Genomic DNA, 19,727 nt, shown 5'->3' with positions numbered 1-19,727 from the left:
TTTCATTTCAAAGTGTTATCTAACTTCAATCAGCTGCTGTTATTACTCCTGCTGAGTTTAGTTATGACTCAATTTCATCTCTCTTAATGACTTGTTCAATGTCTGAGTCACAACTCAACAGCCTACTGAATCAATCATTCATGACTCAGACATAACAGTGTGGAACAGCAGGGTACCACATGTTAAATCGGCCTTTGACAAACCAAACTCAACCAGTGGCAACCAGCAGAGTCTCATCAGATGAGAGTCGTCTCAGATGCCTCTCATTAATGCATTTTGCCTCATTATAAGCAGCTATCAGACGTCGCCTTAACCTTGACCCTGTTATTACAATCTCCTCTTGAATCACCAGCTTAAAAGTAAGGGGCTTTCAACTGTGACTCTGTTAATGAGACACACAGCTTCACAGAGCGAAGGTGACTCTTTGGGTGAATTGGTTTCTGACGAATGATGTGCACATGATGAAATGAAAAGCAAATATCTGACAGATCAAATAACATAAAATAGATTCTGATAAACCCTTTTTAGAGGTGACTGCTGGTGTAATATTAAATTGTTTGATTGTAAAAGTTTAGATGCCGGTTTGTTGTCTCTGTTTGTCTTTGTTTTATTGAGCTGCACATGCTTTTGGTGCGGTGTGTGCAATTTGACCTGCTCTGTTCTTTCTATAGAAACAAAAGTGCTGCTGTTGTCAATCGATACTTCAGCAAAGATCTCTAAAAAACACAGTAATAGAGTTGTGAAAAATACAGTTACCAAATCTTAAAGCAACTAGACAAATGGATCCACTTGAATCTTTGCATGATCGAAACCATCATATTTGATTATATCTGAAAAATGAAGCCAATGCAGAAGTGCCTTAAACTTGCATTCTTTATAATAGCCAGCAGGGGGCGACTCCTCTGGTTGCAAAAAGAAGTCTGATTGTATAGAAGTCTATGAGAAAATGAGCCTACTTCTGACTTGATTTATTACCTCAGTAAACATTGTAAACATGAGTTTATGGTCTCAATCGCTAGTTTCAAGTCTTCTTCAATACAGCATGATGTTCATTTAGTAAATTATGGTCCCATTTAGAGTCAAATGGGGTAGCTCAGTCCATAGGGACTTGGCTTGGAAGGGCTTGGAAGGGTCGTCGGTTCAAGTCCCCGCATGGACCAAGTACTGAGTGTGAACTGGTAGCTGGAGAGATGCAAGTTTGCCTCTTGGGCACTGCCGAGGTGCCCTTGAGCAAGGCACCAAACCCCCAACTGCTCGGGCGCCTGTCAGGGGCAGCCCCCTCGCTCTAACATCTCTCCATTAATGCATGTTTATAGGTCCTGTTTGTGCATGTGTGTGTATTTCGGGCCTGTGTGTACTGTATAAATAACAGAGTGAAAAAATGTAATTTCCCATCGGGGATTAATTAATAAAGTGCCTTTCTTCTTCTTGTTCTAAATAGACCATAAAGCAGGGTATGCTTTAGGGTGTGGCTACCTTGTGATTGACTGGTCATTACCACAGCGTTGTCTGGTCTGTCTGGTAACCCTTTCATACCCTTTTACTTATTTCAGTGCGATAAAACAAATGCATACTGTATATATGGAAAATATTTATTTATTTTTTCTCTATAATGTCACTTGGAACTGTTATCCTCATTTTGTGCTAAATTTCTTAATTAAATGAGAAAATACTCAGCCCTTTTCATTTGTCAAGGATTTAATTGACATAGAGTATACAAAAATAGACTTTACCATGTGGATGTTTTCTGAAAACACACTGATGTATATCATTATCGAGATATGAAATGACCTATATCACGATAGAAGATTTTGGCCACAAAGACCAGCCCAAACTTCATATAAATGATACTGTTGAAGGCTAAAGAGTTAAAGAGTTATGGCGCTCGATATGTGAACATGTTGTACTATAGCAGTGCCGACTAAGTTGACCAACTAATGGCTTGTGTGGTTGCTAATACAACCAAGAGTTCAATGTCACCTTGCTAACACATTATTCATGACTGAAGATGGTTGTCAACTAGTCTTTTTTACCAGTGGTGGAATGTAACTACCTACATTTACTCAAGTACTGTACTTAAGTACTATTTTGAGGTACTTGTACATTACTTTAGTATTTCTATTTACACACACTACATTTCAGTGGCAAATATTGTGCTTTTTCTCCACTACATTTATTTTATCATTTTAGTTACTTTGCAGATTCATATTAATAATACAAAAATATATAATCAACAAGTAAGTTATGATGTATTATTGTAGGTTAAGTTAAGAGTTTATTGATCCTTCCCAGCAGTAAATAAAGTAATTAAAATTAGCTCCACCTTTACCAGCTGCAACATTTTACTTACTTATTACTTTTAGTACTTGAAGTATATTTTGATTCTGATACTTTTGTACTTTTACTTAAGTGAAATTTGGAATACAGGACTTTTACTTCAGAGTATTTCTACACTGTTGTACTTCTTCTTTTATTTAAGAAGAAGATCTGAGTACTTCTTCCACCACTGCACTTCACAACCACTCAGGCTTATGCTGTCGGTGTTACTGGCAACATGTATTGGCTGTTGCCGTTACTGGCGTGTGTATGTGGCAATTCAGATTACCTTATTGCTGACAAATGGTACAAACCTTGTGGAGATTGATTCATCATTTCCCTCTAATGGGTAACTGATGCTTTTCCTTGCTTTGTATTCCAAAGTAGCTGCCCCCACAAACGCTCCACACTACGCTCTGACTAACTCTGAGCTGGCACGCTATCTCGTTTGTTAAAAAGGTGTAAGAAAGTGGCGAGTGGGCCTATCGCAGAGGAAAGATAACAGCGTCACGGGGTGAGAAATTGTAGTCAGGAAACTATTTCTGGGCAAATTCCCAACTGGGACAATTTCTGACCTTTTTTTTCCAAATCAGCATTTTGCCACCAGCTGGACAAGGCAGTCTATTGTTAAACCCTGCATTAGTTTTCATATAGACACTCCTTGTGTTGTAAAGCTGCGTTAAAATGATCATGGCCGTGTAGTAAAGCTTTATGTCTCACCACTCCTCTCCTCCCACTGTATTATCTCTCCTGTGAGTGTACTGCCACCCAGTCAGCAGGACAGCTAATAGGGTTGTAAGCAGTTAACGGGCGTGTGAAGCTCCTGTCGGGAACATTAACATAGCAACACCACAACAGTGAATGTGTTATCGGGCCTCGTCATGGCAACGTGCAGACAACTGGGTCTGAGCGGGGACGCTGTTGTTGTGTTCGTGGAATTTAGAAGAATATTAATTAGCGGAATGAAAGGCAGCGTAAAACAGTCTTTGTTGCTATATGACAAGCACGCGGGTACTGATGGCTTTGTCAAAGCCTATTTACAAAAATGCAAAGCTAACACAGTCTTAATCATTAATAATTAAATAAATACATGTTTGTGGTTAAAATGTCATAATTACACCAATATCATATTTACAGTCATGTGGAAAACTTCTAGCTGTTTTGTTTGTAAACATCTCCAGCATATTTTTTACCCTCTGAGACTCACAATTGATCCATTTTTGTCTTTTTTAGGGGGTACAGGGGGTCTTTAGGGGGAGATAGCAGGTCAATGGTATATGTCACATAGAAGGGGTGTACATCATCTGAAAGCTCGGAACCTGAGGATTAATTATGATGGTCATCCCCATGCTCTGTTATGTCTCATAAGTCGTTGCAGCTTTTTATGGGTTGATACCATTTGTTGCACAGATTTGGTGCTAAATTTAACCATATTTACCAATCGAGAATTGATATAAATGATTAATGATCCCTCCAAAATACCACATTAAGACACCAAGACCTTGAGGAACACCATAGAAAAAGCCATGCTGTGATTTGGGATCAAAAACATTTTGACGTTTGGAGATTTCTGCAAGAATTGCATTTTTCGGTGACTGGATGGTGAGCACTTCTGTTCTGGAAACTGCTCAGAAACCCCCCTATTGTCAATCTACCATTGCATTAAAAAAAACTGCATATGATTATCATAGAGTGGGCATGTCTGTAAAGGGGAGACTCTCTGGGTACCCATATAACCCATTTTCATTCACATATCTTGAGGTCAGAGGTCAAGGGACCACTTTGAAAATGGCCATGCCAGTTATTTCTCGCCAAAATTGACCCCTAAGTTTGGAGCGTTATTTATCCTCCTTCCCGACATGCTAGCATACCAGTGGAATCCTTAGGTTTTCTAGTTTCATAGGATATTTGTACCTTCACTCTAGCTCTAAAAATAAGCCTGCTACAGCCTCTAAAAGAAAGTAAAAACGGTCTCAGAGAATCAAAGAAGCAGCATAGAAATATATTTCTATGAACACAAGAAGCCTGTTGCCGTTGTTCTGTCAGCTCGATAGTGAAATTGCTCATCCGAGTGTGTTGGTATACAACCAAACATGAACAGGCCACACATTGTGAGTAAACCAGGGCAAAACTTTCTTGCGGTGTAAAATCCCAGTGCTGTTCAGTGCTGGTTTGTATTACCACAGTTAAACTAAGTGTCGGGGAAGAGGAGGACAGGCTTGCGGCTCAGCCAGCAGCCGCCGCCGCTCGGTAATTTACAGGTCTGCCAGCGAGAGCTCAACCAGCAGGAGTTGTAAGAGTACTTAGAGCCGTGAAATGAACTCCAGATCGGGAGAATGAGCCGGCGGTGGATGTACGATGTGTTACTGTTGACTTAACTGCAGGGTTTTTATCTATGGGGATCTGAATATGTTTGCTTTTCTATGCAAGACTCAGGACTTGGCAGAGAACCATGAGCCTGAGGTTTTGTGTGGCAGCTGATATGTGCGTTTGTAGTGGAGAATTTTCAGTGTTTTTATGCCTCAGAAATAATGTCTGCATTTACACTTGAGGCAATGTTATATGTATTATATGTATACTGCTTAATACCTTTGTGTAGTGAACTTTGGTCAGGTCTTGTACTTATCAAACTTCTAAGAGTTGCACGACTGTAAAGGGTCAACTCAGGAGTGAGAAAAGTTCTTGAGTGTGAGGAATAAAAGAGTTATCAAGCAACTTACTTCTACTCAAAGTGAAGTGTATGAGTGAACTTCAAGAGCAGCTCTGATCACATGAATGACATGTCAGAGACAATAAAAAAAATATCTCCAAAAACGTTTGAAGGGCTGCCACTAGACACAAGGATCTCTGCATCTGATTGGACGAACGCTTTCCTCAAACCGGAAACATCTTGGTGGTTCGTTTGGGGACTTTCTTCTCTTATATCACGAAAATAGTTCACTGAAATGTGTTTTCTGAAAACGTTTTAATGCGAGATATAAGCCACGCAGTTTCTAAATCCGTACGTTCTTATTACACACTTTGCCTTGCGCATTATCGTGTCATTCATACACCTTTCCATGCGACCAGTTGCAGTATTCTTGTTGTTCTAAACGAGACTCAGTGTGGAAGGGTACAGGATGTTCTCGGAGCAGCTGTAACCTTTTGAGCTGAGGTCATAGGTCACTGAGACAGGAAGTGCCAAGAGGCCATGAAGAAGAATAAATGACAGTGTTGTAAAAGTCAAACTGGAAGCTGGGTCACGGTGGCCTCTCCTCTCCTCTCCTCTCCTCTCCTCTCCTCTCCTCTCCTCTCCTCTCCTCTCCTCTCCTCTCCTCTCCTCTCCTCTCTCTCCTCTCCTCTCCTCTCCTCTCCTCTCCTCTCCTCTCCTCTCCTCTCCTCTCCTCTCCTCTCCTCTCCTCTCGTCTCGTCTCGTCTCGTCTCCTCTCATCTCCTCTCCTCTCCTCTCCTCTCCTTTCCTCTCCTGTGACAGAATGAGAAATGAGGATTGACATCAAAAAGCACTCATGTCAATAAGGTATAAGATTTTATCATAAAAGATCTGACTCTTTAAATGTAATTCTGGTTTTGACCTTGGACTTTCCTTTAATCCATCTAAATTGATGCACATCTTTTTGTAGTACTTGAATAATGATCTGAAAAGGGAATTTAAAAGCTCTTTCTCATTCATTTTGTGTGTCTCTCTCTCTCCAGACGTGAACCGTAACATGACCATGGCTTCTAACTCCATGACGATGCCCATGTCAGACCCCGGCGGCTGGGCAGCAGCAGCCATGAGCAACCTGGGGATGCCTCCGATAAACATGACTGGACAGCAGCTCATGCCAGGTACCACAGAAAAACATGCAGGTCACACAAAAAGGCATTGTATTGTACAGTTTATATATTGATGTGGGAATTTCTATCCCTCAGCTCATAAGAAATGAACTTGTTATTTATGTTGACAATCTGTTGTGGTGATAAGATATACTGTAAGTAAGGTATAGCTGCCTACATGTTTAGAGGTGGGAGCAAAAAGCCGCCTAAAAGTTGCAGAACTTTTTTTGGTTCTCGCCTTGAATCCGCAGAATGGCTGGAAAACAAATGTGCGTAGGAGGACATATGAGTAACAGTGTTTCCTCCCCCTCCGCTGCCCTCAAAGTGCCCTTGAGCAAGTCGGTGAGCAACAGCACTGGAGAAGTTGTACTCACACACTGGGCAGCTCCCGATGCGTCAGTGTTTGAATGTCTGGAGCTTCCCCTCCTCTGCATCTACTCCTCCAGGCAGTTATAATTAAGGATGTGCTGTTAACTCATTTTCCTGCTTGACTAAAGGTTTTAAAATGCCAAATGTGTCCAGAGAAAGACGACATGTGTTTGTTTTTATACCCTTGGGGGTGATAAGTCATCCCTGTCTGACTGTATAAAGTGCAGCTGGAGCTCAGGATGTTTATAGTAGATGTGGTCACCTCAGGAGATCCCTTTGCTGTTCCACTCGTCACCGAAGAGTCAGTAATCCTCATCCAGCCCCCCCGTGGGCATCACTAGGTTCATCCCGATTGGCTGAGCACATACATTTACCTTTTAGTGAGGGTGAAAGATTTATGCATTTTGAAAAAATATTTGATTTCTCCCCCAGAGTTGTATGAGATGATGGACATCTCTCTCATCTCTGTAGCTATGAAGCTACAGCCGGTTTTCTTAGTTAAGCTTAGCATAAAGACTGAAAACAGGAGGAAACATCTAGCCTGGCTCTGTCCAAAGGTAACAAAATCTTTAAGGCCCTGTCTACACATTTACAGATATTTTTAAAAACGGATATTTCCCTCTATGTTTTGGCCTCTCTTTCACACGCAAACAGAGTATGGGTCACAAAAACTGATATTTTTGAAAAATCTGATTACTTTGTCTCTGAGTGGTCGTTTAAAACGGAGTGTTTGGGAAACGATGAAGTCCTCTCCTCATTTTGCGCATGCCCATTGTTGCTTTGTGTAATGAGCATGCACCAGAATACAATAACAAAGATGGCGGCCTACCGGCTTTTTTTCGTTTTGCACTGCTCAGACTAATTACCGCTTTACATTTGAAAACTGTTCCAGTAACAGGAGGCCAAATCAGGGAACACATTAAACATGTCGAGGCCAAATGGTGATTGAATGTAAAGACATTTTTGGCCAGGATGGAGACACCGGGTGAAAGACTGACAGAAACGGACGGTTCCTGAGGGAGTTATAAGCGGAGCGAAATGCCTGTTGATGCGCAGAAGGAACTGTTTAGAATAATTAATCAAAACGACACGTTTGATGTGCACATAAGCACGGAGGGTTCTGTGGTTAAAAAATTGCACAAAATGTAACCAGCGGATCTGCCGTGTCCGTGTGTAATTGTGGCTTGACAGCGCGCAACATCACTCCAGAGACTGCAGCGCTGTGCTGGGCTGGCTCTCTACATACTTATCTCATGCGCACTAATTAATTAATGAGTGGAACATGATAAATGACTATGTAAGTATGATATTGTTATTATTTTAATTATAGTGAAAACCGGGACAATTTGTTAGTGTTTGTTGAAAACCGGGACATTTCAGTGTTTTACAGATATTTGTTGGGACTCGGGACACGCAGTTTGAAACCGGGACACCATCTCGTCCCCGTAGAGTGATATCGATCCTCTCATCTACCTCCCTGCAAGAAAGACCATCATCATACCTCCCAACATGTCAAACTGTTCCAATGAAAGAGCTCTATGAGAGGGCTCAGCCTGTGTGCATAGAAATAGAGTTAAGATGTATAACTAGTGCCTGCTTTGGTCGGGTCGCGTTGGGTCAGCAGATGAAAATGTGCCAGCACATAGTGTGTGTTGTCATATCAAATGTGCCAAGTTTACAACGGAGGGGTTTAGGAGAAGATAATGTTTCTGCATGCTGATCCCTTCTGTGTAACCTAGCTCGCGTAAAGTCAAGATATATAAACACGTCAACATCCCTATAATCCCACCAAGGCCTGCTTTCTTAAACTACGGTTCACAACCCCAACTGAGGCTTCTTTTGTTGGAGAGCGTGACTCAGTCGGCGGGTACGGCTGTGCCCTGAAAACACAAATGCACAGTTACAGCACAGTAATACAAATACAATCAATAATAAAAGAAGCTATTTGTACAAAACCCATAAACTTCAGTACTCAAGATGGTGGTTTAAGTTCTTCATAGAAGAAGAGGCAAGCATAAACAGCTCACTTTAACAGCTCACTTTATTGAAATAAGAATACAGTTCCCCGGTTTATTAACATACTGTAATCTAATGTTGTGTGTGCTATAAAAAACACTTCGTCTCCAAAATGGTCTGTGTTTTACAGGCAGTTTTAGACTAACAACAGGCAATACATCACAACTGAACTGGTTGTCAATTGGTACACTACACTAAAAAAAGCGCTGATTTCCACCTAATAAAGGCATTTTCACTGCTTTTAATTTAGAGGAGCTGGTGTTGTCTGTCAGTCAAGAACAGTAAAATCATTTCCCCCTCAAACTGCTTTCGTAAATACACTTTTAACTCGTCTACATTCATTTGCAAAGTGTCACAAGGAGTTTTGCATTCATCTTAAACCATATTTAAAAGTAATAATTTAAAAGGAAAGTCATTAAATATTAATAGTGACAGACTTTGATTATAATAAAAGCTCAACTCCACAGATCACAAGGTCTCATTACTATACTATATCAACTTTATACAGTATGTCATGTACAAGGAGTCAATTATTCCCACAGGACGGAGTAGCAGTAGCAGTTGTTAGAGGTCACCCCGGAGGAAAGTACTTTGAACTCCGGGCTAAAGAGCAAATTATGCATTTTGCGTAGCTGTGAGGGTCCACGGGGGTGATGTAAATTTATTCGTCTGTCCATGTTTGCAACAGTTCATGCAGACATCTGTGCATAACCAACTGTCCATGTGAGACAACGTCCGCTCGTTTATATTTACTGCTTCATTCAGACGTGACAGCAAATTTCTGTAAAAAGACAATGCTCAGGTGATGTTTGGCACCTGGTGCACGAGACGGAGAGGACAGTGGTGAGTTAAAAAAAATGTTACGACAGCGAGGAAGAAGGCTGTGTCTTGCTCTCTCACAGGATGCATCACTAATGGATTTTAAAAACTATTTTGCAATTGAAGCCTTAATAACTGACCATCCTTAGCCCCGGGGACTGACGCTGCTTCTCATAACGAATCCACTGGTACATTTCTGTATCAACTCCATCATTTAACGTTATTAGGGAGTGAATTCTGCCACCCGTTTTATAACATCCGACAGTACACAAGCATTGAATGACGGGACACTAAGTGGGGATTCTTAGTTTAATTCCTATTAGCTGACATGCTGTATGTACAGTGTTTTGTTGGATAGGCTATTCATTTATTCATTCATAAATTGGCATGAATGGTTGCTTATTATCTGCGCCAGGAGATCATGTATTCGGTTGTGTGTGTGTGTACATTTCTGTATTTCTGTGTCTGTCTGTCCACGGCTAATCTCACATACTACTGGATCCATCAACCTAATACATTTATGACTGTATGCTCCATCCCACCCGAGTGTATAACCCACAGTGGTGAGTCAGAGCTTTACAACTTGTAATGAACCTCAGAGAAGCATGGTAAGCTGTGTCAGCCATATGATGACACTGAGCAGAGGAATGCATATATAAAAGATCACCATAGTCCAACAAAGGTAAAAAAAAAAAAAAGTGTTAGTGCTAACAAGTCCCTTTTTTTACATTAAAAGAAAAACACAACTTAATAAAAGCCTAGTTTTAGCCTCAGCTTTTTCACCAGGTACTGCACATGTGGCTTACAAGTGAGGCAGTCATCAATCAAAACACCCAGATATAACAAGAGTTTACAACCTCTATTTCACTTCCCTCAAGAGTGACCACCGAGGGGATATTCTGTGGCCTATTTCTAGAGTTGGTAAACAACATGAGTTTGATCTTATCCGCATTAAGAACAAACTCCAGTTGAAGTCGGGTATTTTGGAAGACATTAAAAGCATTTTGCACAGTATTCAGTTGCCTGCACAACAGTTGACGCACAACAGTATATCAGCATAAAAATGAAAATTAGGATTGATCCAATTTAATTAGATACACTGACCTGACTCTGGGAGATAGAGTTATGACTTTGTAAGCAACACACACATGCACACACACACACACACAAACATGCACAGAACAGTGGCTCAGTCCTACAAGTTGACTAGAGACAACTTCTTGTTTGTGTCACAGACCAATGCAGGCTCAAGCTTTGACTTAAGGATGATTCGCTACATGTGAACTTGCCAGATAAACAAAGATCAAACCTTTCTGCAAATCTTTCTAGCTGTTATGAATGATAATTATGGCAGCTTCCTGTCAGAGTTCTGCCACCATCTTAGTATTTCTCATATTACAGTTAATGAGGTTAAAGTTCATGAAAGAACGCTACTCAAAGAGGTTCAAACTCAACATGGCTTGGCTCCCTGCTGCTATGTGTGTCTCTTATTTTTCACAACCCATGAGCATAATGAACCAATCAGAGAGCGGTGTCTGATAAGTTTTTTTAAGAGAGCACAAACCATCTCATTCAAATAAATTGGGCTCAGCCAACACAGACTTATAACACTTCATTAACATTACTTTCAGAACACTGGATAACCGTTTTAGAGCCGAGAGCTTTAAAATTAATGAAGCACTGGCGCGTGTGCCCATCTGTTTATTATTTTCCAATGTCATTACAACCTCAGAGAGCACGTCATTGTTAAGTATTCTGCATTGAGAACATTGCATTCAGTCGTACCAATTCCACTCTCCATTTATAACATAAGGTTAGGCTCTGCTGTTTTGCTCTGTATCTGTGATTAGTCTTTTCTCTCTCTCATTGGTGGAGGGTCTTTTGTGGCACATGCTTTTCATTTGTGTGTTCACATACATGCATGTGATTGTCATTTGAATCCACATTTAAGATTAATGGTAGGACTGGGACGATACACTTATCTCCCGATTCTATACTATCACGATACTTTGGTGCCGATTAGATATGTATTGCGATTAGACACTGCGATTTATTGCGTTTTTTTTAACACTAGACCATGGGAAAAAGTTCAATCATACACTTCTAGGGACTTTTACTTTTGAAAATAGCTATGTTTGATTTTCAGAATGTATGTAGTCAGAGATGTCCCAAAATCAAAAGAATAAAGACATTTTCTATTTAATTTATAAGTGACATGTAATGTTTAATACTTCTGGTGAATATAATTCAATCAATCTTATTTCCATATATGTATTTTGTATATACAGTTCCCTTTGTTTACACCTTATTTTGAAAACCAGATGTAGTCATACGTGTATACTTCCGCTGACATCTTTCTCTTTATACATCCATGGTCAGCTACATCGGGGTCGTTTGACTGCATTTAACATAAATGTCAGTATCTGGGTGCTCTACAGTTGTAGCGTCGGACGATTTGACCACGGAGATGAGAGTGATGGCTGGCTTGACCGCATGTTACCGCATTACGATAACGTTTCCTGTCCATGACAGAGTTAGCGTGCAGCTTTAGCCATGATGTCTAGCTCTGCTTTTCCTGGTAATGTGTGAAACCCAAAGTGTTTCCATTTTGTACTGTATATGTAGTGTTTACCACGTTGGATTTAAAATATGAGGGTGCAGTTCATATCCACGCCTACCCACCGCCATTTTCTGTTCTGTCGTATCTGCCGGTTTCTGCTCGCTACGGCTGGCCGGCCGGCGGGCTACTGTTTGTTTTAAGTGATGGATACAGAACGGATATGACGTCACGTAACTCAGACTACAACAATAAAAGCGATAACTTCCTTCTACCTCCGCATACACTCAAATGAAGCAAATATATTGATTCTAGCATTTAAAAAATCGATTCCAAAGTTGTAAAAAGAAAAAAATCATTTCCGACCCCTAATAAGTGGCTGTGGAAGTTGCCGCCCTTTACTACCGCGGTCCACCTATTGAATTTCATTTGTGGTATTTACTGCTCTCACACTCAGAACAGCCTCTGCCAGCTCTCCTTTCGAGAGCATCATAAACATTATAGCGACAGAGTGGGGAGCTGTCCGTGATGGAGATGGAGGGAAACACTCTTGCCCACGCGTCGAGAGATGTGTGGAGGGATTTGATCTGTGTGGCAAACAATGGATACGGCCTTAGCCGTGGTAATATATCTTCATTAAAGTCGTTTTGCCGAAGCAGTTTCTGAAGGTTGGTGTAGAGAGGACAGGAGGGAGGAGAAAGAGATGGAGAGGGAGGAGGGTCGGGTGAAGAGGACAGCTGTGGCTCCCCTCATGGATCATCTGGAAAAGCAGCTGTGCTTCCCTTTACCTTTGCCTCTTCCTCCTCTCTCCTTCCATACTCCCCCTCCCTACCTTCCTCTCTTTCTGTTCTCCCTCGCCAGCCCAAATTACCCAACATCTTCATTAATGTCTCATTACAGCTGAGTCAGCCGCTCTAACCCACAGCCACATTAGAGCACACGCTGCTCACTCGCTTTAGAGAGCTTCACAGTTTTAGCCTGGAAATCTCAAACTGGATTGTGCTATAAATTGAGTACAATTGAAGGAATTATCTAAATAATACAGTACCTCACTCTTAATCCTTAAATTCTAAGTTAAGATCATGTGTGTTATTTTATTAAGGACTTAAATTAAGCTCTTTTTTAGTTTAAATCGTTGAAACTGCAACATAATCTTTTCTGCTATCGCTCCTTTTGTGAGAGAGTTATTTATTTATTTTTTTACATGAAACATATTTCCGTTCAGAGCAGAACTCTATTATATCATCTCCATGCTCATAAGGTACTTTTTTTCTCAGGGGAGCTCAGTATCATCCGTCTGCAGAAAGACGGACGGACACTTTATGAGCCAGAATGAAATCATTGCGTCTGAATCACTCCTACCAGTTCTTTTTTCTTTTACTCCTTCTCTACAATCTCTGTCTGTCTGTGTCTCTCCCTTTAACCTTTTATGAAGCGGAAATCTCAGGTCAATCAAAGTTGACTGCTAAGTGCAGTCTGAGTTATGACTGTGCGTCCACTATCCCTGTTCTGCCTGCACTTAAACAGGCAGCTGAAAGGAGGCCTCCGAGCTGTAAACCTGACCTCTGCTGAACTCAATCCATAATCCATAGGTTCAGCAGACTTCGGCAGGAGATGCGGGGTCATATTTCCAGTCTGTTTGCTCTGAACTTCCTGAACATTTTGAGCCACTCTGAACATACTCAGCTCACACAAATGCATGCCTTCCTCCTTGAGCCTCCCACACACACACACACACACACACACACACACACACACACACACACGAGGCATAACTTGAGGCCAGCTATAAAAGAGGCACACACTCAGTCATATGTTATGTTTTACGGTCTTTAAACTCATCCAGATGGAGTGACAAAGAATCCTGCTCTGTCTCGACTCAAAACTCGCCAGGTCTCCATCACTTTCCAACAGTGTGTGTGTGTGTGTGTGTGTGTGTGTGTGTGTGTGTGTGTGTGTGTGTGTGTGTGTGTGTGTGTGTGTGTGTGTGTGTGTGTGTGTGTGTGTGTGTGTGTGTGTGTGTGTGTGTGTGTGTGTGTGTGTGTGTGTGATTTATGTGCAAGTTGGTGATATCTTTTAAATGCATACTCAAACATTTGGGATATAGGCCTGTTTTTTGTCATCTTTGGAGTTACGTGAAAAGATGAATATCAGCCTCATCTTCTGGCGTTCAGTGTAGCCAGATGTTCCCGGACAAGTTGAGCTTAGCTTTGCACACAGACTAGAAGCCAAACAAGCTAAAAGAGGAAAAATACAGCTTCAAAATTGCCTTGTTGACATGTTATTTCTAATTAGCTAGTGAGCTAGCCATCATAACATCAAAGATAGAAGTCGTCAAGGATCCATTAAACTGTTATCAGGCCATTAAATAGGCATTATCGGTGGTTATAAGCCCCATAGATGTGTGTCAGTAGGGCCCTGCTAGACCCAATAGTAGGTTTTTATCATCTACTCACATGGTTGATCACCGAAAGAAGCGTTAAGTTTCACTTTCCTTTTTGAAACAGTTATTTTAAGCCCAAAAATTCCCTAAATTTAACTAAGTGGTTTTGTTGTTTAAAACTAAGTAACAGTTTTTGTTGTCTAAACCTAAAGAAGTTGTAGTTTTGTTGCCTAAACCTAAGTAAGTGTTTTTGTAGCCTAAACCTAAAGAAGCTGTTTGTGTTCAAAACATAACTTTTCATTCAGTTTACAACGTGTTAGAACGTGTTGCCTTTAAGTTTCACTTTTACAACGTAGTAGGTGCAGTAGGCCCCTAATGAACCACATCTATGATGCTTTTAGTGACAAATAATGCCTATTTAATGGCCCGATAACAGTCAAATGTGGTAATTTTAGACCTGATTCCACTTAGTAAAACAAATCTTAGGGATCTGTATCAATATGGTTTATGTCTGTTATGCGTTCATGTAAAAAATGATCGGCCAATATGTTGTTATCAGATTATAAGATCATTATCGGTAGCAGCCTAAAAGATCCAGTATCAGTTATAGTTGTGAGTTATCAAAGAGTTTAAAGGCCCTGCACACCCACACAGGTGTTTTCACTTATTCTGGCTGATTAGATTTCTGCTCAGATTGAAGGTGGGACGAGTTACGCTGGAATTATATGAAGTCACTCAACTGCGTGTACCAATACAGTAATGTAATTTGTCCCGCTCTGGCAGGTGCCACGAAGCTTACCAGAGTGAGGGAGGTGTCAATCAAGCAAAGTGTGTACACACCCACACAGTCCTCATAAAACCTCTAATCAGGCTCAATAATTAACACCTGTGTTGGTGTACCACATGGCTGTGCATTGGCCTTTAAACCCAGCGACACCGACTGCAACCAGTGGCTGAAGTAAATACTGTATGTCTGCTAACTGCTAATTATACTACAATGTGTAATTTTTCTATTTCTACTAGGGCTGTCAATCGATTAAAATATCTAATCACGATTAATGGCATGATTGTCAATAGTTAATCGGGATTAATCACAAATTAATTGTACAGTTTTTATCTGTTCAAAATGCACCTGAAAAGGAGATTTGTCAAGTATTTAATACTCTTATCAACATGGGAGTGGGCAAATATGCTGCTTTATGCAAATGTATGTATATGTTTATTACTGGAAATCAATTAACAACACAAAACAATGACAGATATTGTCCAGAAACCCTCACAGGTACTGCATTTAGCATAAAACATATGCTCAAATCATAACATGGCAAACTGCAGCCCAACAGGCAACAACAGCTGTCAGTGTGTCAGTGTGCTGACTTGACTATGACTTGCCCCAAACTGCATGTGATTATCATAAAGTGGGCATGTCTGTAAAGGGGAGACTCGTGGGTACCCATAGAACCCATTTACATTTGCATATCTTGAGGTCAGAGGTCAAGGGACCCCTTTGAAAATGGCCATGACAGTTTTTCAGCGCCAAAATTTTGCGTAAATATGCAGCGTTATTTAGACTCCTACCCAACAAGTAGTAGTAGCAGTAGTACTAGTATGACATGGTTTGGTCCTTATGTTTTTTTAGTTTCATATAATGCCAGTATCTTCACTCTAGCTTCAAAACTGAACCCGCTACAACCTAAAAACCACAAGTTGTGTTAATGCATTAAAGAAGTTAGTGGCATTAAAACAAATTTGCGTTAACACCTTATTATTGAATTAAATTTGACAGCCATAATTTCCACACATGTAAAATACACAGTGTATATGTAATATGACAGCTTTGGAGTTGTTGAAAGTCTGGTTCATGGCCAGGCCAAACAAAATGTTGGACTTATCTATACTGAATGGTCAGAGATGAAATCAATATCGATCTGCTGGAAAGAAAACAAACAAGTGTTTTTCCCCAAAATGTCAGTTTTCCTTTGATTCAAGAGTCCCTGCATTTCATCCTCCATGATTTAATCAGAGGTGTCCAGACAGCTGCACCAACAGACTGTGAAGCACTTTATCAACTCTGCTTTTAGATAAGTGCTGTTTCAATAAAAACAATTATTGTTATTAGAGGATCACTGGTGTGGACAGATAATATGACAGACTGAATAAAGAAGTCCTTCTGTAAAAGTGTCATCACTCTGTAAGTACAAAACAAAAAAAAAGCCTTAATTTGATTTAATTGTTCGTTATCTGTCATTTTGCGAGAGTCATTTGTCATTCTGTAACATAGCCATCTTATTTTTAGAATTAAACTGTCTTCTTTTCAATGAGGAGCCGGAGGCAGACGCGGGATCGGTCTGTATCAATTTGTTTGTCTGTCCATTACACCAGACATCTGAATCTGATGAAACTTGTTTTTTGTCAGTGGTAAACAAGTAAAGGTCAAAACAAAGCATCATATTTGTCATCATATTTATGTTTTAAAGGTACAGTGTGTAGGATGTGGCGGCATCTAGTGATGTGGTTGCAGATTGCAACGAAATCATGACTGTTCTTTTCTTCCTTTATGTCTTATGTGTATAAACTACTATTACTTTTACGTCAGATGTTGTGTGAAACAAATGGACTCATTGTGGCCGGAGTAGAGGCACTATTTCGTCAGCACCGTTATTGAATTCAGTCAGGTAAACTTGTATTCAGTTTGAGTTGTGTTGACCATAAAGATGAGGAGTCTATTGATCTCTAGATATCTTTATGGTCGGGGTCGGTGAATAGAGGTTGTGTATTTTGCCGCGGTGTGTTATTATTGGGATATTGAATGGAGGTTGTTATATCACTGAGTCATACACCCACACTGTGATGACAGCAGAGTACCGTGGAATAGCCAGAAAAATGGTTCTCCTCCATCTCTCCCGTCTCTGTCGGATATGATTACGTCTGTCTCGGTGTCTCTCGGTGTCTCTCTGTCTCTCTCTGACCTTACAACCCTACAAGCTACCACTTATTATCACAGAAACACAGACACTCTCATCTCTAAATCTGGCAGGATTTATTCACTCTGGCAGCTATGTCTAAGACACTTTATCTCAGGGATATAATTTAGCTTTTTTCAAGAGTTTTCAAGAGACTTTGGGACTCATAAGTCATATTGTCCTCTGAAGAAAGATTAAGGCGGGTTTTTGTACTGATTACATCCATGTATTCCTCTGTCCTCTGGTCGACCTTGCCAACATTTTATTGTCTTAACCGTCAACAATGCCACAGACAGGCCACAAATATGACTTCTTGAATTGTCTAAAAGTTTTATTCACTTAATATTGACAACTTTAGCATTTGTTTCAATACTAAAAAGGCCAAACCGCAGTCTGCTGATGTTGAACTTCAGCTGTGGAATATCATTATTTTCAGACTGTCCCTCCATCCTCAGTCATTATCATGAGGCTGACTCCTCATTCTCACTTCCTTTCTGTACAAAACAGTGCTCTTAGATTTAAATGATCATGTGACGAAAACATAGTCCTAACTTTATTTATTGGCGACTCTTCTTTTTTCTCCTCCCAATAGTTTTTTGAGAGATGTCACAAAAAAACTAAAAGTCAAGCTGCTGGTGTCGCTGGAGGTTAAGTCCGCAGTAATCCCGTCCTGAGCCACGTCCTTGGACTTCAAAGTGGATCTCTAGTTGAGTTTTTTCCACGGAAAGAGCTGTCTTTCCTTCTACTTTATTCATTTCTTAATCAGCTCAGTGTGAAATTTGACTCTTGTTTTGAAAATGGAGGAGATCTAAAAATGTTTTTGCTAGTCTGAAAGATGGAAACATGTTAAAACCAACATACGGGCATATTTGGGAACCCTGTAAAAGCTCATCTAATGGGCTGTTTAGCTGGGTTTCCACCAAAAGTTACCAGGACTTTTAGTCCAAGGAACTACTTTTCAAGGAATTAAAGGGTTCCTTCAGCCCGCTGTTGTCTGTGTTTCCCCCGCGGTCTAAAGACCTGCGAAGATTAGGCAAATTAGTCCGCTGACGTAAAGCAACATGACATGGGACGAGGACTGCTGGTGGTCACAGCAGTAAACACACTCTGCAGCATGCAGTTCAGTTTGTTTGCCTGTTTCATAAAAAAGAAACACTGGAAAAAAGAACATTAGGTTTTGTCTCACTGCGAGGATATTCACTGCTGCATATATTTACGGATGCACGTTGGATGTAATGAATGAAATGCAGTAGAGGAAAATGAAACTAAGTGCGTCTGTCTCTACAGTAAATCATCTGTTGAGCGATTAATTATTTTTTTGTGCGTCAGAAAATAACTTTTCTTTCTGTTATTCACAGCACTGCCACGCTACGTCTCTCTCCTACCGCTCGCCCTCGCAGCTCGTTTGCACAATCTGTCTCTTTTTCTCTCTGTCTTTTTTTTAATGAGTCGGGACACCAACAGCAGAGCATAACTTTACTTTTAATGTTCTCCCCTCTGTCTAAAATGGTCCTAAATTGATACTAGAGTACTTCCTTGTTTTATGAATGAAGCAGTACAGTGTAGGCAGCAGCGCTGTGTGTGTGTGTTTCACCAATCAGCGACGGTCTTCCCTTCAAACTCCACCCGTTCGACCAGGGCGTTTTTGGGGGGTAAAATGTCCCCAGAACTTAATTTAGACCCTTGTCCCTGCAGTCGAAATGCAATGAGTTCCTCAAAAGGTTCTTAGTTCCGGGGGAAAGTTCCTGCGGTGGAAACGGAGCTTTTGTAATTTCAGCTACTGGTACTCTACTGACAGAATACCAGTACCAATACTAGATAATATTAGATAAGATATACTTTTTAATGTCCCCCAAGGGAAATTTGTTCTGGACTCAGTTCCTCAGAAGATAAAATCATACAACACATAGCTTCCATGTAACAGTTTGCACAAACACATACACACCTTCTGACAATGGCGACATATTGCACAACCCCCCCGTGGCCAACATCCTACATTACCTGTTAGTGTTGAGAATCTTAATGGAAGGAATGCGGCACATTATTTCTGTTCCTGTCTGATAATAGACTGCTCATAGATTGTTTGGAGGGACAAGTGTTTTTTAACCCCCATCATTTCCATAGCAGTCTCCAGCTAGTCCTGCAGAATGTCCATGTCTATTACAGACCACACGCTGTAATTTCGCCACGGTTAAAATGCCATCCAGAACAATCAGTTAAATTACAGAGGAGCACAATGAATATTTCATTCCCCACCTCCCGACCGCTGGAACTGGAACATTGCCAGCAGGGGTTGCTCATAGCAACACAATGCAGAACCGGTGGTGTGAATGAATTAAACTAATTAGTGATTATTTACATTTAAAAAAACAAAATGGGTTTGTTAAACAATATCCTTGCTGCCAGCTTTAAACCTAAACCCAATTTGATTTCATGCCTCATAACACTTATTTTCTTGGTGCCTTTTGTTTTCTTATGCAGCCCATTC

General features: G+C 40.6%; 1 protein-coding gene across 1 annotated transcript in view; it reads left to right on the top strand.

Moving 5' to 3' along the window:
- Window positions 1-19,727, top strand: part of LOC141775702 (ecto-NOX disulfide-thiol exchanger 2-like) — a 201,217-nt gene that overhangs the window by 107,748 nt on the left and 73,742 nt on the right. Inside the window, exon 3 of the mRNA XM_074649300.1 lies at window positions 6,010-6,144. Coding sequence (XP_074505401.1) covers window positions 6,010-6,144 — 135 coding nt within the window. The remainder of the gene's footprint in view (window positions 1-6,009; window positions 6,145-19,727) is intronic.

The sequence above is a fragment of the Sebastes fasciatus genome, chromosome 10, assembly GCF_043250625.1.
Source record: "Sebastes fasciatus isolate fSebFas1 chromosome 10, fSebFas1.pri, whole genome shotgun sequence".
Lineage (NCBI taxonomy): Eukaryota > Metazoa > Chordata > Actinopteri > Perciformes > Sebastidae > Sebastes > Sebastes fasciatus.
Note: the sequence above shows the minus strand (reverse complement) of the source record. Positions and strands in the feature narration are given on the sequence as shown.